The sequence below is a fragment of the Osmerus eperlanus genome, chromosome 17, assembly GCF_963692335.1.
Source record: "Osmerus eperlanus chromosome 17, fOsmEpe2.1, whole genome shotgun sequence".
NCBI lineage: Eukaryota > Metazoa > Chordata > Actinopteri > Osmeriformes > Osmeridae > Osmerus > Osmerus eperlanus.
This window is the reverse complement of record NC_085034.1, coordinates 2,475,400-2,496,414: the sequence shown is the minus strand read 5'-3', so window position 1 is coordinate 2,496,414 and position 21,015 is coordinate 2,475,400. Positions and strand designations below refer to the sequence as shown.

At 45.7% G+C, this 21,015-nt stretch overlaps 4 protein-coding genes across 4 annotated transcripts in view; 2 read left to right on the top strand and 2 right to left on the bottom strand.

Annotated features, from left to right (window-relative positions):
• The window catches only part of lrrc17 (leucine rich repeat containing 17), an 11,474-nt gene extending 3,510 nt beyond the window's left edge, over positions 1–7,964 (top strand). The window contains 5 exon segments of the mRNA XM_062483635.1: positions 44–319; positions 321–416; positions 419–542; positions 5,291–5,446; positions 7,310–7,964. Coding sequence (XP_062339619.1) covers positions 44–319; positions 321–416; positions 419–542; positions 5,291–5,446; positions 7,310–7,734 — 1,077 coding nt within the window. The 3' untranslated portion in view covers positions 7,735–7,964.
• Positions 7,965–9,803: 1,839 nt separating this feature from the next.
• Positions 9,804–13,984, bottom strand: LOC134037622 (ras-related protein Rab-19-like). The gene is made up of 3 exons (XM_062483030.1): positions 12,935–13,984; positions 11,377–11,560; positions 9,804–11,147 (listed from the first exon to the last, which is right to left on the bottom strand). Exons 1-3 carry the CDS (start codon positions 13,127–13,129, stop codon positions 10,864–10,866), a joined length of 663 nt encoding a protein of 220 aa, XP_062339014.1. The 5' UTR covers positions 13,130–13,984; the 3' UTR covers positions 9,804–10,863.
• Positions 13,985–14,741: 757 nt separating this feature from the next.
• On the bottom strand, positions 14,742–16,413 carry stmp1 (short transmembrane mitochondrial protein 1). Its single transcript, XM_062483037.1, has 3 exons — positions 16,257–16,413; positions 15,665–15,718; positions 14,742–15,455 (listed from the first exon to the last, which is right to left on the bottom strand). The coding sequence occupies exons 1-3, from the start codon at positions 16,269–16,271 to the stop codon at positions 15,384–15,386; spliced, it is 141 nt and encodes a 46-aa protein (XP_062339021.1). The 5' UTR covers positions 16,272–16,413; the 3' UTR covers positions 14,742–15,383.
• Positions 16,414–17,171: 758 nt separating this feature from the next.
• On the top strand, positions 17,172–20,974 carry LOC134037616 (aldo-keto reductase family 1 member B1-like). The gene is made up of 10 exons (XM_062483025.1): positions 17,172–17,356; positions 17,837–18,004; positions 18,397–18,513; positions 18,716–18,793; positions 18,933–19,055; positions 19,230–19,336; positions 19,489–19,570; positions 19,862–19,945; positions 20,427–20,509; positions 20,582–20,974. Exons 1-10 carry the CDS (start codon positions 17,291–17,293, stop codon positions 20,622–20,624), a joined length of 951 nt encoding a protein of 316 aa, XP_062339009.1. The 5' UTR covers positions 17,172–17,290; the 3' UTR covers positions 20,625–20,974.
• The last annotated feature ends 41 nt before the right edge of the window (positions 20,975–21,015 follow it).

Genomic DNA, 21,015 nt, shown 5'->3' with positions numbered 1-21,015 from the left:
CAGTCCTGTGAATAAAGTTGTCTGGTTTTGAATTGTGTCCCAGGTGCTCAGGGCCAACACTTTCTCCCAGTTCCGCCAGCTGTTGAGTCTGGATCTCCAGCAGAACGAGATCAACATGATAGAGGAGCAGGCTTTCTCTGGCCTGGAGCAGCTCACCACCCTCCTGCTCCAACACAACCACCTCCGCTCCACCTCAGAGGAGATGCTCCTGCCCATGCCCCGCCTGCGTCACCTCCGTCTCTACGACAACCCCTGGGAATGCCACTGCCACCTGGACAGCCTGGTCAGAACCCTGCAAGTGCCCAGCAACCGTAACCTGGGGGAACTTCGCCAGGTGTTCCGTGCCGGCGAGTCTGCAGGGGAAGAAGCTGCGTCAGGTGAAGGCGGAGCTGCTGTGTCCGGATCACTACCAGTCCCAGAAGCCCTGGAGGGGCAGGACAGCCTCCCCAAGCCCCTGCCCCCCAGCAAGAAGGACCATGAGCTCACCACCCTCTGCCACACCTACATGTACCCCAAGCCCCTGCTCGACTGCAGGAGCAAAGGTGAGGTTGAGAATATGGAGGGTGTGCTCCATAGTCTGGTGGTGGGTTTCGTTTTTTTTTTTCATCAACGGGCAGCACTTGATCTTCTCTGAATTTTTTTTTTGTTTGAAGCGCGGTGCTTTCGCTTGTAAACTTAAAACAGGGACGATGGTTTGTAATGACTGGTTTCTGCATTGGCTGTTTTACCATTGTGCTGACTCAGCCTGTGGTGAGAAGCTGTAATAAATTGGGACCAGGCTATGTCCTGGTTGGGAACGGGCTAAGTCCTGGCTTAGAGGTTGGAAATGTGTAATGTGAGACAGACAGAGTGAATGCTAAAGAGAGAGACAGAGGAGACGAAGTAGGAGTAGAGAGGAAGGGAGGGAGAGAAGGATGAAGGACAAGAGGAAAGAGGGAGAGGGAGAGGGAGAGGGAGAGGGAGGGAGGTAGAGAGAGAGAGAGAGAGAGAGAGAGAGAGAGAGAGAGAGAGGGAGAGGGAGAGGGAGGGGGAGGGGGAGGGGGAGGGGGAGGGGGAGGGAGAGGGAGAGGGAGAGGGAGAGGGAGAGGAGAGGGAGAGGGAGAGGGAGAGGGAGAGGGAGAGGGGAGAGGGAGAGGGAGAGGGAGAGGAGAGGGAGAGGGAGAGGGAGAGAGGGAGGACCCGCAGAGCTGTGGAGTCTCCTCTGTCTCTGTTCCAGCCCTCACATCTGGTGCTGCAGGCCTGTGGAACTGTGTGTGTAAACGCCACACAGAGCTGCTATCAGACATCTGAGCTGGAACCCAGAGGAGGCCTCCATAAAGATTCAGTTTCAATATAGTGTTTCAGAAAGATCCAGGCTGGAGCCTACAAATTCTGCTCTCATGTCGTGCTGAGCGGTCCGCTTTAGTGTGGTTGCTTGTCTCGCCTCATCACAGGGCTCTGGAACGTTTCCATGGCAATGGACGATTCACAAAACCCTGTGTTCGGACTGGGCTGCATTGTCTGCAGGGAACTGATTCATCTTTTTCATCTGGATGATAGATTGCATGAACTGTCCTTTCAGCTGTTTGAGTGTCACCCTTCACAGTGCAGGGCTCTGAGAACAGCAGGCCCTCTATGTTCTTTCTATATGCAGAACTGTACAGTTTGAAGTCAATGAAAGGCCCAACAGTGTTTTCTGGTGACATATAACCTTTCGGCTTTCGTTTAATTTTCTCTCCGGAAAATGTTTAAATCGATTCTTTATCTGAACCCCAGTAGATCTCCTTGTTCACACAGATCCCCTTCCCTACTTCCTCCCTCCCTCCCTCCCTCCCTCCCTCCCTCCCTCCCTCCCTCCCTCCCTCCCTCCCTCCCTCCCTCCCTCCCTCCCTCCCTTTCATTATATCTGTGTGGTTTGAGGCTGTTCCACTGAGGCAAACCACCAATCTGAGCTTCCTTCTCTTGTCCCAGGGGGCTCTGGGAGTAATCCATCACTAATTACACTCCTGAGGTCGTTAGCCCGGACTGAGGCTCGTTAGGTAACAATGGAAATGGGCCCCATTATCCAATCAGCTATGGGTCTGTGTGGGCAGGGCAGGAACACACAGGGTCCCCACAGCGATTGCTGGAGCTTATCTCCCTTTCCCATCCATGTGAACAGCTCACACTGGACAACCTTGGGTTCTGAGGGGCTGTGTTTGTTGTGAGACCCGTACAACAGGCTGGTCTGGATGGCTTGGTTACAGTAGCTTGGTTACAGTAGCTTGGTACTGTAGCTTGGTTACTGTAGCTTGGAGTGGAGCAGCAGAGGGCCTGGGCCCCTGGCTCCCCTTCGGGCATGATGTCATGTTCCGGTGGATTTCCTGGATGGAGGAGGGGCTTTAGTCAGCAGAATATCAGAATATCCATAATGTCATAACTGGGAGCTTAGGAGAGAGAGAGAGAGAGAGAGAGAGAGAGAGAGAGAGAGAGAGAGAGAGAGAGAGAGAGAGAGAAGAGAGAGAGAGAGAGAGAGAGAGAGGAGAGAGAGAGAGAGATGAGAGAGAGAGAGAGAGAGAGAGAGAGAGAGAGAGAGAGAGAGAGAGAGAGAGAGAGAGAGATGAGAAGAGAGAGAGGAGAGAGAGGGAGGGAGGGGAGGGGAGGGAGGGAGGAGGGAGGAGGGAGGGAGGGGGAGGGAGGGAGGGAGGGAGGGAGAGAGAGAGAGACACACAGAGAGACAGAGAGAGAGAGAGAGAGAGGAGAGAGACACACAGATACACAGAGACACAGAGAGAGAGAGAGAGAGAGAGAGAGAGAGAGATGAGAGAGAGAGAGAGAGGAGAGAGAGGGAGAGAGGGAGAGAGAAAGAGTAAGAGAAAGAAGAGAGAGAGAGATTCTAGTCTGGCATCAGGACCCCAGCTGCAGGATGTGTTCTTCTTGTACAGTTGGCTCCTCCATGCCTCTGTGTTTCTTTAGACACGCCATGTAACTGACGACATCGTACAGTTCCCTCCTCAACGACAAGGGGAGCGATGTGTTAAACTGCCATGTATACATCCACTCACAGAGCCCCAGAGAGGAAGTCAGACTGCACATGTGTACACGTCAGTGTCCGCATCTCTCCCCCTCCGCTCTCCAGAGCGAGACAAGGACTAATGTAGGAGCAGATGAATGGACTGTCCTAATGTGAAAGATGAATGTGTTGTATTAATGTTAAAAACACAAACTGCAAAGGCGCAGTCCAAGTTGTGGCAGGAATGAAGGAGTTTCTGCCGGTCTCTAGCCCGGTCTGGTCTGAGGGATAGAGCAGGTGCTGGGTTTAGGAGTCTATGGAAACTCCCCAGCGCACTCCCACACTCACATGTGTAGCAGAGGTGGTTCGGTGAGCATACCAATGAAATGAGCTAAGGATCATTTTGTTTGGCTTAAGTTTAGCGTTTCATTGCTGAAATGTGTTTGGTCTCAGTGGAGCCAGTGGAGGAAGAGGTGGCGCGAGAGAAGGAGGTGTAAAGCACATTTTTCTGTTGTTCATCAGTCATCTCCATCCTTGCACCCTTCTTCCCTTCCTCCCTCCTTCCTTGTCTCCTTCCTTCCATCCTTTCTTCCCTCCCACCCACACCAGTGCAGAGAGGGGCTGTAATGACATTTCCTGACAGCGGAGGGATTTTACATTTACATTTAATCATTTAGCAGACGCTCTTATCCATAGCGACTTACAGTAAGTACAGGGACATTCCCCCGAGGCAAGTAGGGTGAAGTGCCTTGCCCAAGGACACAACGTCAGTTGGCATGACCGGGAATCGAACTGGCAACCTTCGGGATTACTAGCCTGATTCCCTCACCGCTCAGCCACCTGACTCCTAGGGATGATTGATGCTGCAGACTGGCCTCTGACATCTCACTGAGAACATCTGCTGCAGATACGATAGAGTTTCATTCAGACAAGTTGTAAATAAACGTTGTCGACGACAGGGCGTTCAAGAGCGCAGCCAGCCGCTACATACAACAACAGACTGGCGCAGCTTTTAAAAACAAACGGCTGAGGTTTTGTGCCGTAGCTGATTGGGCCTGCTCTCTCAGGCTGTGTAACAACATCCTGCCATGTTAGGATGTGGAGGGACGGATACAGCTATGTTCTTAATAGGGGTGGGGGGATTTTTTTTGGCAATGTTATTTTTATTCACGATTCAATAAAAAATCGTGAATCGATTTTGCCGGACAAACCCCTTTCCCTGCTGGGACAGGCTACTTAGCATAGGGGTTGGCCGACCTCTTCTCACAAGGTCCAGCTTTTCCTGAAAGGTCCGTCTTGAAAATGCCGTGGCAAGTATATCGGCAACCAAATCTAGTTCTTCTACTTCAGCCATCGTGGGTTTAAATTTGTTGAAAACTCACAGCAATAAACAGCAATGAGCGACAGCAGTTGAACGGATCGATCTCTCTCGCAAACGGATTGTCCTCTTTCAGGCTTTCACGAGTGCTTATCCAATCACAGGACGCGTACATAAAGTTCAGCGTAAGGCCTTCTAGCTGGCCTTGGTGTCAAAGACTCGAGATCTGATTGGCTATCGCAATTGACCGTCTCCGTTCACTTACAGCGCACGGGAGCCTGCTCTCTTAATTCTGAAGGCCTCAGGCAGATTTCATAGAACCTGACAACACAAGCTAGCTGAATTATGATTGGATAAAACTACCACGATAAACAACACTGTCAGCAGCTCAACCAAGCGGATATAACACGACACAAACAGAACAGACTACGGAGAATATTTGTTGTTATTTCTGTCAGTGTATTTATGGAACGACATTAAGATGGTCGGGGGAATTATGAAGAAAAAATATATAACCACAACATTTTGTAATAATTTAATTTACATATTTTTTGAGTATGTTTAGGCCAGCAGAGAAGGCCTTGCAGGCCCTGACGGCCCGCCACTGCTAGTTCCTAATCATCATCCATGTTTGAAGTGTTAATACAACCTGTATGCATTATCTGAGACCACCTACTTGGTGTGAGTTGGACCACTGTTACAGTATCCAACTCCATCTATGGTAACGATTTTTGGAGAGCAAAGGGAGCGAGGAGGAGGACAAGACGAATAGAGTAACAAGAGTGGCATCAGAGAGAGTCTTGGTTCACACATATATAGTCAGCGACTCTTGTCTGGAAACTGTTAACACCATTACTGGAATGCTAAGGAATAGCACAAAACTCCAGAACTCAGCGTGTTACAGTGGCTTCCTGTGGTGCGTTAAAAAATGTACACTCTAAAAATCCTTCCACCCTAACCCTCATTTCCTTCCCTGATTCCTTCCCTTTCTCCCTCACCAGACCTCAAGACCATCCCAGCAGACCTTCCCTCTGACATTGTGATGATGGACTTCTCCAGTAACACCATCAACCACTTGAAGCCTAAAGAGTTCCTGGCCTCCAAAGACCTCAAACTCCTCAACCTCAGTAGCAACAACCTGGACCGCATAGACACAGGTAAGACTCACAAGTCTGTCTGCGAAACATAGAGAGGGGGTTACCGTGGTTACCACAAACGCCTGGGACCGTATCCTCTGTCTGTAACTCAGACAGTCCACATGACCCAGAGATCTTCTAGAACGCTTTCTTGGCTTACTGGCGGATCGTTGGTTGGTCTAGTGGAACAAACTCTGCTTCCTCCTCTTTTCTGTTTACACCTCCTCCTCTTTCTCCTCCTCTTTCTCCTCTTTCTTCTTTACACCTCTTCCTCCTTCTCCTCCTCCTCTTTCTTCTTTACGGCTCCTTCTCCTCCACCTCCTCTTTTCCATATGTGTAATACGTAGCAGGCTTGTCTCTGTGTCGTGTTGTGAGTAAAGTAGCTCCAGTCTGCTTCACATTGTCCACTAGCCCGGAGACCCACTTTCATCTGTCCTTCCACACAGGGGGGAGGAGTGGAGGGGGGGAAAATGAGAAGGAAAATAGTGATGTGGTGGGATGGCTGGAAAGAGACTGTCTGGTTATTACACTCTTGGTTGGTTGGTTGGTTTGGCTTGAATTGATTAGACATCAGATCGTCTGGTGTAGAACACATCACAGCAGTAATTACCAGCGCTTGAACACATAGACCCTGGGCGATTTGTAGTTATTGACATAGCTGGGGGAAAAGATGGATGTTTATTTTTGTGAGCGTTTAAAATAATATTCTCAATCATCTAGATGCTAAACTGTACCCCTTCTGTCATCCTGGCTAATGACTGTGTACTGTACAGTACAGTCAAGCATCTGGTCAATGAAGAAAAATGCGGTGTTTCCGATTAAATATAATAATTTGTAATGGAGAAACAAGTTAGGGAAATGCTAGGACATGGATTGTTTACACATGTTCTGCTGTAATAAATGATAAGGCTTCGGTGAAGTGTTTCCCCTCAGGCCTTCGAAGCAGACATCATTAGAGAGAGAGAGAGAGAGAGAGAGAGAGAGAGATGGAGAGAGAGAGAGAGAGAGAGAGAGAGAGAGAGATGGAGAGAGAGAGAGAGAGAGAGAGAGAGAGAGAGAGAGAGAGAGAGAGAGAGAGAGAGAGAGAGAGAGAGAGAGAGAGAGAGAGAGAGAGAGAGAGAGGAATGTGTCTCTGCCCCCAGCCCGCCCTTCGCTTCTCATGTTCAACCTAACCCAGTAGAACAAGCCTCTCCACCTCTCTACAGCGAACAAGAGAACCCCATAACTTCCCCTAATGAGCGGTTTATGTTTACAGTGCCTGAATGTTATTACAAGTAAGATTTAACAGTGTGAAAATCTAATAAGCGCACAGGGTTTATGTATGGAATGTGTCCAATCTGGATACAGTCTGGTTTATATATTATGAGCATCAAAGTTTTCTTCTCTTTTTCCTTTGTCCCCCTTGACCGGTATTTATCACACCGACAGGAAGAAATGCTGCACAATCTCCATTTTGTGATGTATGGAGTAAAGGGTTAGGGTTCTGGTCATGAACAGCATATTTCGGCCCCTCACCTCATCCCCCTGTCTCCAACAGCTACACTGAAAAGGTCTGCTATACATCGTCAAAACTATACACACAGAGCCATTATCCCTTGAAAGGTGATACTTAGCATGGTACAGTAAAATACTACCTCTCAGTCTTCTCCCATGTTCAGCCAAACAGTAGCTCAGGCATCGCATCCTAACGGTTAGTGGTTTAGTGTAGCGCTGCCCCTCATCTGGAAGTAGAAACAGAAAGGCATTTGGCAGCTGGTAGACAATGTTTGTCTCTGTGTTGGTATAAACCCTCACAGGACAGTCACAACTAAATCTGAAAACAGACTTTGAGAATAACCTCCATCTCTGTTTCACCACTTCCTCCTCCACTTTTCCTCTCACCAGCTGCGTTCTCTGGCTTGCTGTACCTGCGAGAGCTGGACCTCTCCAACAACAGCCTCAGATACTTCCCCTACGGAGTTCTGGAGGATCTGTACTTCCTGAGGAAGCTGTTTCTGGGGGACAACCCCTGGATGTGTGACTACAACATCCACTACCTGATCTACTGGCTCAAACACCACCCTGGGGTGGCGTACTTCGGCCTGACCTGCTCCCAGCCTCAGGAGTTCCGGGGCTGGCAAGTGGAGGACTACGTCAAGACCTACAATGGAGAGTGTCCCAAGGACTGGCAGTTGGGCCTGGGAGATTCAGAGCAGGAAACGTCTCAGGAGCTGAAAGTGGAGATAGATGAGGGCACAGGCCGGCTGCCTAGCCCCATTAGAGACAACAGACCAAATACAATGGCATTTGAGATCATGAGGTTGAGCTAAACTGATGTTTTTTTGTTTTGTTTTTACCTGTGTGTGAGAGGGATAGAGAATGAGAGAGTGTAAGTCATTCAGTCTGTATCAGATCAAATACTGGCAGGATAGGTGCTGTTTCTGTTAGTGTGTTTCCTCTTAAATATTATTCTTTCTTCGGTCGAAAAAGTAGGGTTTTACATTTTTTTTGTAAGTGAATTAATTGTCAAACAGTGAAATAAAAAGTGTTTTTTCTTGGATCTTTCTGTGAAGTTGTGAAGTGAACACACACACACACACGTTGCATCACTGGGTTCCCAGACTCCTACCCAAGCACAACAAATGTCTCCCTTGAAGAAGACTGATCCACTGCAAACAGAACCAGCTGGGCTTCTCACTGATAGCTGGTGTTTGTTGTAACAGACAACTGAAACTGGGAGAAAGTTCTGTATTAAAGTATTGCTTAAAAACTATCTATTCAGTTTAATTTCTTCAGAAGTGTACTACTTTTGGAGTAGGACAAAAATAACCCCTGTACAGTAAGATATAGGCCTACACATTACAAGACACAGGTTTCAGTAGTTATCAAACATCTCCTGGTCTTGTCACAGCTGTGATCGATGGATTTGGAATTCTTCACTGTCTTCTGGAAGAAACTCATGCCAGGTAATTACAATATTGAAAGCAGACAGTTCTGCACCATGCCAAGCTCAAGAGAGGGGGAACTGAAGCCGGGAGCGTTTATAAACCCCCTCACCCCCGAATCATCACCTCAAAACTTGTTCTCCCTTTGTTGTGACTACAATGGCACAGAGATCTGGAAGGGGAGAGTGTGCTAAGATTTTCCAATAATTATTTCATTCACCGCTGGTGATTCATGGTAAAAAATAAAACACACATAGCTCTCATGGAGGTTGCTTAACCTCCAGCATGCATCTGGTAGATATTGTCACTCTACAACACCAGTTGTACACTAAAGATGTAATGAAGCACTGATTCAGTTGTACTTTCCAGTGTAGACGTGCGCCAGTGAGAGTGCATTGATGAAAGCTGTATAACAGAATGACAGAAAGAATTGATAATCACCAATAATAGCTCTTGTAAAGATGACTGTTTGTTTTTCACAGCCCAGTTATTTCACTAGCCCAAACTGCAGGCTCTCAAGCATTTTAAATCTCTGTTACCCAAGCAAATCTATAAATAATTGTAGGAGCTGGTGTTTGTTGCCAAAGATGGTTATTCGTTGGAAGGAGCATATTTTCATTTGAAAACAGGACGAATGCCAGGCTTCAGACCTCAGACTTCAGCAGGGTACACGAGGCTGAGGCCCTTTACAGCCTGTGCCAGAAATAACCGCACCGGTTGGCTTGAGTGTGGGACTGGATGGAGTATGGTGGGGTTAAAGGCCTAGTCCTTGATTTGTTATCAGGATTCTCATCGCCTTTTAGTTCTGGGTTAGCTATTCTACAAGGAAGAGTATTCAAACACACATGCAGGCTGGAAGCAGGCACACAAACGGGAATGGGAAATGGGAAATAACTATGGTTTACATTTACATTTAGTCATTTAGCAGACGCTCTTATCCAGAGCGACTTACAGTAAATACAGGGACATTCTCCCCGAGGCAAGTAGGGTGAAGTGCCTTGCCCAAGGACACAACATCATTTGTTACAGCCGGGAATCGATCCGGCAACCTTCTGATTGATAGCCCGATTCCCTAACCACTCAGCCATCTGACCCCTGAACCCATGGTTAACTCTCTTCTGAAGAATGGACTTCTTTGCAGTAACAGCAAAATAAGGCCAGTTGAGGAACACATTTACTGCCAGATTAGCTAGATAGATTTACAGATGAACGGCAGTTAAATCGGTTGATAGATATATTAAGTGCCTTATGATTATCCCAGAGCAAATACAGCCAATTCTCTCCAGCCGCTCTAAGGATCACACTGCCAACTCCCAGAGTGCACTGGGAGAAGAACGAGAATATTCTTGATCAGGATTATGACTTTGTCAGTCTTCACCTTGGGTATATGTCTGGACACAGAGGTGAGGCAGGATTGCTAACTGTAGGAGCTGAAGAACAACGAAGAATTCGGGATGACACAATATGCACTAAACGTTTATTTATCAGGGACACTGGATCTCAGCCTCTAAGATCACATGACTGAACATAGCCTATCACAGACATTTATCATCTGAGACACATCACTGATCCAGCTACCTCCACACTAAGGAGATTTACAGTTGAAACCAAGAGATGAAGCAGCTTCAGAAAATAATTACTGATGTTTTATCTCTGTGTGAAGAATTTAAACACTGTTATATCTGTGAAATTGCCTTCACGCACACAATTATTATGGAGAAAAGACCTGATAATGGTCTGCAGTGTCAAGATTTGGATGGACTTTCATGCCACCAACAGAGAAAGGTCTGTCAAATGTCCATCCCTCAGCCTCCTCACAAAAAATACAAAATAAAAGTTTATTCCAGGTTCCTCACAAAAAATACAAAATAAAAGTTTAGTCCAGGTGCCGGGATTGTAAATTGTTCAGGGAAAGATTATTTCAACAAACCATGAAGGAATCCAGCAGGTCATCACGTTTCAACAAACTCTTTTGTTCTTTGGATAAACAAGTCTCTCCTGTGGTTCTCTCTGAAAGAGACATGCCACAGCACTATTTCCTTATATATTTCACCTGAAATGCAAGCCTACTGGCTCAGTCATTTCAATTCCACATCCTGTTTAAAGCAAAGCTTCATTGTATGTTGTGAGGTCATATAAACACAGGAGGCTATCCCTCAGCTAAATCTCACCTTGGCAGAGAAAGGGAGAAACAGTTGGGATTTTTGTTCAGTTAAAAATACTGAGTTTTTAAATAGACACATAGGGAAGATAGTCAAGTTCTCACTTTGGCCAGATAGTGAAGTTCTCTCCAGACAGATAAAGAAGTGTTTTCTTCCTCTGGAAGTGGATGAATAAATACACACTGCTCTCTAGTGGCCATTGTAGGTGGTTGAACATTGTCTTTTTGTATGTGGTTCTTTCCAGCTCATCTCACCCACACAGACCTAGTGTTCCCTACTCCTGTTCAGGTCAGGATCTTTCCTTCCTTTCGTGCTTCCTTCCTTCCTTGTTTACTTCCTGTCTTCCTCCCTGTCAGCAGTCACACTGTTTCTTCTCTGCAGAGCCGAAGGTGGCAGGCCCGTTGACGGGTCGGGAGTTGGATCGGAGCAGGATGCGTGTGGAGTCTTGCTCCCCCTGCTGGACGGACAGGCCGTTGCGTGCCAGCAGCTCGCGGGCCATCATCAGGAAGGCCTCCTCCACGTATTGCGCCTCCTTGGCCGACGTCTCCAGAGCAGCCAAGATGCCTCGCTCCTCCGCCAGGGAGCAGGACTCCTCAAACGGAACCTCCCGCTGCTCCTCCATGTCACACTTGTTACCTGGGGAGGGAGGGAGGGAGGGAGGGAGGGAAGGAAGGCGGGAAGGAGGGAGGGAAAGAAGGAGGGAGGGAAAGAAGGAGGGAAGGAGGGAGGGAGGGCATGTTAGTTCCTAGGTATAGAAGCCCTAATAAGATCACCTGGATCTAAAGCGCCACCAAAACTCTTTAATCCCAACAGTGTTCTGCTGTTCTCGTCAGATCGTCCATGTTGCCGTGGGAACGTCTCTCACCTATGAGGACAAGCAGCACATTGGCTGCTCCGTACAGCTCCACCTCCCTGATCCAGTGAGGCACCGAGTCAAAGGTCCCACGGCGCGTGATGTCATAGGCGATCAAGGCGCCGTGCGCGCTTCTGTAGTAGCTCTGGGTGATGGTGCGGAAACGCTCCTGCCCTGCCGTGTCCCACACCTGCATCTGCAAAAAACACACATACAGACACACACACACACAGACACACACACACACACACACACAGACACACACACGTTTCAGTCACTCTGCTGATTGATCCCTCTGAGCTACCCGAGTTCGCTCCTCTCCTTCACATGGTAACAGATGTCATGGCAACCTGGCCCCAGCTGACACCACCAGCTCACCCACATGACCTACCTCTACCATTCCCTCTTCTCTTTACCCTCCTCTCTCTCTCTATCCTCCTCTCTTCTACCGCTCCTCTCTCTATACCCCCTCCATATCACCTGGGTATTAGATCCTTGACCTCCTCAAAGATTCAACATTCAAACAAAGTTGATTCTCTTCAGTTATTCTTTAGATATTATATCATTATTATATTTATCTATATATTATTATAGTTCTTATTTATATATTAGTTAGAACACCGTCCACAAACACCACAGACATGCTATTTCTCTGGTGACATAGCTGGCTGAGCCGTTGTCTAGGCGATGGAGCACAGTGAGGTGGAGGGAAGTAGAATATGAGAATATTTATGACAAACAGGCACACCTGCTACAAGGAGCTGTGGTATATCTCCACAGGTCTGTTTGTTACTGACACGGTCGATGGATGCATGGAGACATGCTAGAAACCTAAACACACCACCAGCCTGCCTGAAGTCAGGGCTTTGTCATGTAAAGTGATCCGAATAGCAGATCACTCTGTAACTCCAACAACAATAAACACATCTACAGTCAAACGTTCAGACTGCCACAACGTGTTTACACTGATAAGCCCTTGTAGAACTGTGTGTGTGTGTGTCTGTGTTTGTACTTGTGTGGGTGTAAAAACGCTTCAGACAGTGACTTACATAGACGTAACAGGCTGACTGAGCCCATTCAACCCTGAACATACTATTCAACTATCAAAGGTTGATGATAACATCATTGTCGAGTCTGAATGAAAGGATGCATCTCTCACATTCCTGCTCAATGCCGTTCCTCTGCCTCTCACTCCTCTCTGCCTACAGGTCTGTTCCATAGTACTTTAACCATCATAGGGCTTTATACAGTAAAACTATCTTTGCTTGGCCCAACCCAGGTCACTACAACACTAACAGATCAGCAGGTGTGCTGGGGTCACTGGTGACTGAGGAAAGGAGAGAGGAAGTAGGAAGCTGTGACAGTTTGAGGCAGGAGAACCAGCAGGACTGGTCTGGTCATGTGGGCCACTGGTTCAACTTGTTAAGAGTTTAGTGAACAACGATGGTGATCTCAGCAGCTACCGCATCACTCAGGCCGGCCCTCCAGCACCTCACAAACACCAAGACAACCACAACACCGTTTGAGACAAACACAGAAACACACCCGTTATCTAAGGACACATTCTGACCTTGACCCTCTTTCCCTCGATGTCCAGGGTTCGCACGGTAAAGTCCACGCCGATGGTGTTCTGCTGCTTGGCGGAGAACGACCCAGACTTGAAACTCTGGACCACACAAGTCTTCCCCACGTTGGAGTCGCCTATCAAAATGATCTTGAACAGGAAGTCGAAGGAGTCGTCCTGTTCAGTTGCTGCGGGCTGCATGGTGAGGAGTAAGTGAGGAGGAAGTGGGAAGGACGGCTGTTGTCACCTGACTGAGAAACCAATGAAGGTGGGGCTTCTGGGTCTGGCCACCAGGTGGATACCTGGCTGGGTATTTACAGACGTGGGACCCACAGACTGCCCAGATGTCTTCTAGTACCAGACGTCCAGTGATAGTGAAGAGAAAGGGGACGAAAGAGGACAGCAAAACCAGTTCAACCATCAGTTTCTCGGCTCCAGTGTTGCATGCGAAGCTATGTCCACCAGAGGTTCTTCCTGCCTCGCAGAATCTGAATCTCAGCTTGCAGTCAGGCTCTCCGTCTTCCTAGCGCAGCTCCAGTTCCCGGGGTCAGAGGTGAAGAGAAACTCAACTCCACGGCTCAGGTTTCAGGGGGGTGCTAACACGGATCTAACACCTTTATGACGTAAAGGTGCTCGGTCCAGAGACTAAAGACCCAGTCTGTGAGCCAAACCTCTCTGAAAGCTGTTCAGTCTTTCAGTCTAAACCCTCCTCTCTCTCTCTCTCTCCTTCTCTCGGGCTCCCTCCTTCCCCGGACCAGCAGTTTGGGTGAGGGGACAGAGCAGGCTCAGTTCTCCCCGGCACAGCTCTCCCTTTCACACTGCTCCCTCCTCAGGTGTTCGCTCTCTCTGTCTCCCGCGACGACAGACAGCCCAGGACCATCCAATAATACTCCAGCTTGTCAGCAATGCAGAGCGAGAGGTTCCGATCCCTCCTGTTTCCCCTTTTATAAGATGTGTCAACGGACCTGCTAATGCTCACTCTCTTTGTTAGTGAACACCACCATCTGACTAAACCTCTTTTTCCATCCACCTGTCGCCTTCACACCCTCATCAAAGCTATTTTCACTCTTGTTCTTGCTCTCTCTCTCGCCCCGCCCACACTGAACCTGTTCAACAACACCGGCAGAGACAATTGAATCCCGCCCTACCTGCTCTGGCAGTTAAGACCCCCACACCCTTGTCAAAACCTGCATTGTGGGATTATGGGACCTTGAGTCCTTCAGAGAAGCACATTTTATGGTATAATATCATACACACATCCTCTCACATGGTCTGAACTCCATTTAGGAATTTGGAACTCTGCTGCAGTGAACATTCTGTTTCAATAATGTGTCCAAATAGGGACATTATTTTTTACTGCATATGTACAAGTAGGCTTACATTAAAGTCAAGAAGATCCTATAGAGCTCATAGATGCTAGCTATATTGCTTGGCTAATCATAAATATATACACTAAGCAAAGTACCTGGAAACAATTTACAACAATCTAGTCGTGTAAGTAGTATTGAAAATATATCATCCTAAATGTATGCTAATATTAATAGCTAAAAAGCATCCTAGCTGCTGCAGAGATAGATGTTGAGTATCAGTGAGGGAGAGGAGGAAGGAGCGACAGGAAGGGTGACCGCAGAGGTAGAGAGACTGAGTGAAAGTTTGGGGTGAATGGAGGGAGACAAGCATCAGGCCTGGGTTTTTAGTAACAAAGAACTTACTGTTTGTGGTCATGTCAATATGGATGTCTACTGCCCCCTTGTGGTTAAGCACAATAAACTGGGTGAATTTGAACAAAAGTTAATTGAAAAGAGTTATGCTCTGTTTTAGAAACAATCTGATCCTCAGACCTTTATTTATTTAACTTTAATCACACAGGGAAAACCTGAGCACCGTTATTGGCACAATGTTATTAACTGCACAAAACCCGTTGAAAAGCGCTCTATTCCAATCCCTACATCAGTTGCAAAAAGAAATATGCGAAATAGATTTCCAAGAGTAAAAAACCTTTCCTGTAACACCTCCCATGCATGAGTATAACTCCCAATCTAGTTCGGATATAATATAACTTTATAGACAAACTCCTCATTCATTTCCGACTATACTGTATACATTTTTTTAAACCCTGTAAGTGCAACTCTTAAAAAAAAAAAGAAGAAAACTGCTATTTCAAAGAACAATGCATACTTAAAAAAGGAGAATACTTCAGCTGCAGAAACTGTAAACGATGTATTATCAAATGTTTACAGTTTATTCTCTTACCAATTTACACACAATTCTCCTCCATTATTTTAGATATATAAAAATAAGTATCCACTCTAATGTGCGTTGATGTTCTGTCAGCCTGTTCTATTTTCCAGTCTTCAGCACCAGCAGTCTTCTGATGGGGGTCCCTCTTGTTCTGAGGGGGCTCCCGTTTGTTCTGATGGGGGCCCCTCTTGTTCTGAGGGGGCTCCCTCTTCTCTCACTCAGGTGGTTTCTTCTTAGCCTCCACATCTTTCTTGAAAGCCTCTATCTTCTTGGAAATATTGGGCACCTTAAGAGAAGGGTGTGTTGTAAGAAGAGATGCCCTGGACTTTTGAAGACTAGAATACCCGTTTTTCACTGTGATGTTTTACAATAGCAGTAATTACAGTGATAAATATAGATTGATATAGGCTAGATATACAGTCTATGAATACAGATTGATGTAAACTGAAAATGAAGGCCACAAGCAGTATTATAACGGATTGTATGATTCCTTACCTCATAGTTTTGGGCGAGGTACATCCCAACAACGTTCCCCAGGGTAAGTCCAACCTGAAAGAGAAATGTGGTGAGATAGAGACAGGTGTTGTACCGAAATCGGTGACCTATCGAAAACTGTGACTAGGGGTTGCTGTTCTAACTGCTTGCCATAGGGTATGTTCGAGCTCTAACCCCAAACCTAACATTTGCTGAACAGTATAACAAACCAACACCGGTAACTTTCAGGAAAGAGTTAGACTGCAGTATTACAAGACAACCACGCGAGGGCATTGTCAGATCCTATTACTTTGCAACAGAGGAAAGAACTGTCATTGACAACCAGACAATACATTACCCATGTCGATGTTTGTCTAACTACATTTTGTTTTCCGTCCCCCCAAAAAAACAGGCCACTTGTTTCGGGTGAGTTTGAACAACACTCGGTCTGTCCTAATTTGAGATTAAAGCCGGAGTAAAACACACACACATCCAGTAGTTTTGCTTCGAAGCTAGCACTAGCTATACTGACGATTTTAGCTATTTACTTATCGTTCTCACCACAAACACAGTGGCAGGTATCTAAATTGTAAAAAGGACTGATATAACTCACCAGGAATTGTAGCATTGTCGTTTGAAAAACTGTATGATGTATTTAACGGATTCTATAATAGTTTGGTCACGTTGTCTGGTTTGTATATGATGGTCTTTGCTGGCAGCTAGTAGCAAAGTCATCAACAAGCAAACTGGCGCTTGCGCGGTAGAACGTTACTCCCAAAATACGGTGGTTGAGCAGGAACAAAACTAAAACCGAGGGACGGTCGTTAAACACCGTTTTTGATCCAAATACCTGTCATTACGAAAAATATTTTTGTATTGTGTGATATGGGAATTACTCTCCCTCTTACAACAGCTTTTTCATTGCTTAATTGTTGAATGACAACTAGGCTTTTGAACGTATTTAGAGTCAGATTGTCAAACCAAATGGCCACTCACATTCTTAGATATTGCGACTGGAATGTTCTGATTCTTGAAAAGTCCTCATGGGCCCATACAATCAGTCATATACATTTTGTTACCTTTTGTTCAGTTAAATATAGACTTATGACTTATGAAATGACCTTTTCTGTGTATGTTCGTCTCCCATACATTACACACATTATAATTACTAATTTGGTGACAATTTAAAAGCTGACTCATTCACCCCAGAGCCATAGATGCACTCGATCGCTGGTCCCGATATTTGGACTGTGGGGCGGAAGTAGACCTGACCAATCAAACTCAGAAGCAGTGATGGGCGGAGCGGGTGGGTGGCTTCTGGGTCTTGAGACCCAAATGTTTTCTCCAAAGCCTCTAATATTTTAGGTTTAAATGTGGGTTGCAATTTTCAGTTAATATAACAATACGAGTCCAACGTAATGTTTATATTACATAAACCTCAAAAAACTATTTTGCACTCAAATGAACTCAAACCTTGACTAGGTCCTAGGTTGGGGCTCAAAGTATCAACTGTTTACAACGTCTGGCTCCGCCCCTAGACCCTCGTTACTTTACTGCTCAACCCCTCTTTTTCACTCCCTCTCTATCTACCACTTTTCATTTTCCCAAAAGAGTAACTGATCGTTAGTGCAACAGCTAACTACCATCATGACGCATTATATCGCACTCAACACTGGAGCCAAGATGCCCATCGTCGGTTTGGGCACGTGGAGGGTAAGAACTGTCTTCGTTTTGATATCTGTCGCTTATATAAGATCAACAGTCTTTCTATTTAAATTATTCAATGTGCTATTTTGTTGTACATCTGTTGTACCACTGACATCTTGTCACAACACCGTACGTATACAGTGACATTTTAAGTGTCATTGAAAAACCCCTGAAAAGGGATATTAAACACATATCCAATATAACAGATCATATTGCTGATGTTTAGCCAAGAAGTGAAATCAATCAAAACCCATATTATCATCCATAAATGTATTCATACAGTGGTGCATTATGTATAAGATCATTGTTAGAGGTGCTTACATAAATATGACCGTATATATGAATGTATGTGCATTTACAGGACTTGATCAATCATTTGGTTGGTGGACAAAACCAAAACAGCACCCTGATTCAGAGCCATTTGCGCAGAGTAATCTTTGACTGGATCAAGTTTAATCTATAGTTAGTTTCCTTGTGAATCTGCAGGCTGCCACTGGACAAGTAGCGGAGGCGGTGAAGGTGGCCATCTCTGCAGGGTACAGGCACGTCGACGGGGCCTTCGTCTACCAGAACGAGGACGAGGTGGGAGAAGGAATCCACGCCATGATTGACCAGGGGATCGTGAAGAGAGAGGAGCTATTCATCGTCAGTAAGGTGTGTGACTGGAGCGTTAAGTAGAGGTTGTCATGGCGTCCGTAACCAACAGAGGGTCATAAGACCGGGAGTCCAGCTTTCTGTCAGTGTTCCAACGGTCCTTGAAAACAGGCAGAATGTGTCTTTATACTGGATGTTTAGGGCTGTTATGACACAATTATGGGGTTAATTAACAGATTGATTAGTTACAGTTTTTTTCTAACCTCTGAAACAACTCTGTTCTTGCTGTCATGGCTCCCGGGCTTGCTGTGTGGAGATCGCCAGAACGATCGCAAAAAAAGCTACTTTAAGAATATAGGCCATACACATCGACGATGAATCCCTTTCACAGATTTATGACCACATTATTATCTCCCAGTGGAACCGTTTGGTGTCTGTTTTCCCCTCTCCAGCTGTGGTGCACCTTCCATGAGAAGTCTCTGGTTAAGGGAGCCTGTCAGAAAACTCTCAGTGATCTCAGACTGGACAACCTGGATCTGTACCTGATGCACTTCCCAATGGGCTTCCAGGTAGAGTCGGGGGGGGTCTCTCCAGGATGTGTGTGTCCCAGCGCCCTTTATCCTAGTGTGTGTGGCATACCCATGCTTACTTTCTTGATGTTCAGTTCATTTATGATTTACATATATATATATATATATATCCAACATGCAAAAACATGACAATCACAAGTAGTAATTTACTGCTAAGCAACTGATCTGTTTGATACTACAGCCTGGTGACAATATCTTCCCCGTCGACAAAGAGGAAAAAGTAATCCCAGATCATAGTAATTTCCTGGACACTTGGGAGGTAATAAATCAAATCTTGAGCCACTTCACACATTAGGCCTAAGTCTAAATGACAGTTTGGTTGGGGGAATATTTCCCCTCAAGAGATTTGTTAGTAATTATTTTTAGTATTTGCCATGAACTGCTGACTTTCTGACCAGGCCATGGAGGAGCTGGTGGATGCGGGTCTGGTCAAGGCCATTGGCATCTCAAACTTTAACAAGGATCAGATTGAAGCCCTCTTGAACAAGCCAGGCCTCAAGTACAAACCTGCCACCAACCAGGTATTGGGATATTGTGTTTTTCCAGCTCTTGTACAAAAAACCAAGCACATTCTTTTTTAAACCTTGATAAAGCAAATGTATACATTTTAATATTGCATATTATAATTATAATGTGTTTCTGTGCATGATGACATTCATTCTGTACATGATGACACATTACGTGTGTGTGTTCAGATTGAGTGCCACCCCTACCTGACCCAGGAGAAGCTGATCAGCTACTGTCACTCTAAGAACATCTCTGTGACGGCCTACAGTCCTCTGGGCTCCCCAGACAGACCCTGGTCAGATCACACTGCCCAGCTCGCCAACACCCAGGATTACCAGAGCATAATGAGACACATACTCCAGCATTTCTATACAATGTGATTTACTTCTACTGTTCTGATTCTGCTGTAAGGACCATTGTTCCAAAATCATATTTTATTTCAAACAGGGCGAAACCGGACGAGCCTAGTCTTCTTGAGGACCCAAAGATCAAGGCCATCGCTGGGAGGCACAACAAGAGCACAGCTCAGGTATGAGACACAAGCTGACATGACATTAGGGACAGTTAGTAAGTGCAACGATGAGTAACAATTATGTGTGGCCAATTCAGTAAATTCACTTTAGTTTTGCTTTTGAGTATTGCTTTCAAACCTTGTTCTTAAAAGAAAAGGTAGACAACATGGCTCACATGGTTTGTGTTACATGGTCTTCGAGGTTGAGACGGAGATGAAACATGAACAAGGTTCACGTGAAAGGGTGCTTGACTGTGAAGCGCTTCACATTTAGTCACATGACTGACCGTGACCTTTGTTTCTTTCAAGGTTTTAATCCGGTTCCACATACAGAGGAATGTCATAGTTATTCCTAAATCTTCTAATCCCGACCGGATTAAGCAGAATTTCCAGGTACCAATGTCTCAGCTAGTGAATTGAAGGAGATAGGGGAAAAGAAAGGTCTGTGTGGGCAAACTATGTGTCTGACACTTTGGAGGGTGTCAGGTGGCTGAGCGGTGAGGGAGTCGGGCTAGTAATCAGGAGGTTGCCAGTTCGATTCCCGGCCGTGCCAAATGACGTTGTGTCCTTGGGCAAGGTACTTCACCCTACTTGCCTCGGGTGGGAATGTCCCTGTACTTACTGTAAGTCGCTCTGGATAAGAGCGTCTGCTAAATGACTAAAATGTAAAATGTAAATGTAAATCTACAAGCACTCAGTTTGCAGAGTAGTAGTAATAACTTTATACTTAAGTAAATGTCAGAGCCCATATTTATTTACTTGAACTTGAGTGAAAAAGTGTAGTCAGTACTTCAACTGTGTGAAGGATGTGTGTACTTTTGCCATCTCTGTCAGTTTGTCATCGTTTTAATCGTTTTTATTTTCCTTTTCCCAGGTGTTTGACTTTGAACTGAGCGAGCAAGACATGAAGACCATCCTAAGCTTCAACAAGAACTGGAGAGGATTTGCCATGGAGTGGTAAGAGAACGGGAGAGATAAGGAGAGCGAATAAAACGTCTGTTTACTGAAACCATCTTCTGTTCACTGCAGGGGTTCCAAACACAAAGACTACCCTTTGAATGCAGAGTACTAAGCGCTCCGAGTGTGTGTGTGTGGAATGAAAGGATACATTACAGATAAGAAGCCAACCATCCAGTTAACCCTGCCTTTCCCCGCTTGTACTTCATCAGGTTATTCTGTGCCGATTTAACTGTTGTGAATGTTTAATAATTGTTTTGCTTAGAAATAAATTCACCATGTAATGTGGCATGCCTTTAGTTTTTTTGTACCAACTCCAAATGTTCCCTTACTCTTCCTAATTTACATAAAATTAAATCTGGTTATAAATATTAGTTGGCAACACTTGCCTCACTTTTTAGCATTTATGTGTTATGTACAGTACGATTATTTTCTTATCTCAATAAAAATGTCTATGGTACCATGTTTTCTTGGTAGTATTCATTTTGCTTTGTCACGGTTACAAA

What these genes read in the sequence shown, in the direction of transcription:
- LOC134037622 (XM_062483030.1), bottom strand. Translation starts at nt 13,129, where the DNA reads ATGCAGCCCGCAGCAACTGAACAGGACGACTCCTTCGACTTCCTGTTC. An exon ending in TCGAGGGAAAGAGGGTCAAG is followed by an intron (nt 11,561 to 12,934) that starts GTCAGAATGTGT and finishes TGTTTTTTGCAG; the next exon opens with ATGCAGGTGTGGGACACGGC. An exon ending in TGTGCTGCTTGTCCTCATAG is followed by an intron (nt 11,148 to 11,376) that starts GTGAGAGACGTT and finishes CTCCCTCCCCAG; the next exon opens with GTAACAAGTGTGACATGGAG.
- stmp1 (XM_062483037.1), bottom strand. An exon ending in ACCTCGCCCAAAACTATGAG is followed by an intron (nt 15,456 to 15,664) that starts GTAAGGAATCAT and finishes CCTTCTCTTAAG; the next exon opens with GTGCCCAATATTTCCAAGAA.
- LOC134037616 (XM_062483025.1), top strand. Translation starts at nt 17,291, where the DNA reads ATGACGCATTATATCGCACTCAACACTGGAGCCAAGATGCCCATCGTC. An exon ending in AGCTATTCATCGTCAGTAAG is followed by an intron (nt 18,005 to 18,396) that starts GTGTGTGACTGG and finishes TCCCCTCTCCAG; the next exon opens with CTGTGGTGCACCTTCCATGA. An exon ending in GGATTAAGCAGAATTTCCAG is followed by an intron (nt 19,946 to 20,426) that starts GTACCAATGTCT and finishes TCCTTTTCCCAG; the next exon opens with GTGTTTGACTTTGAACTGAG.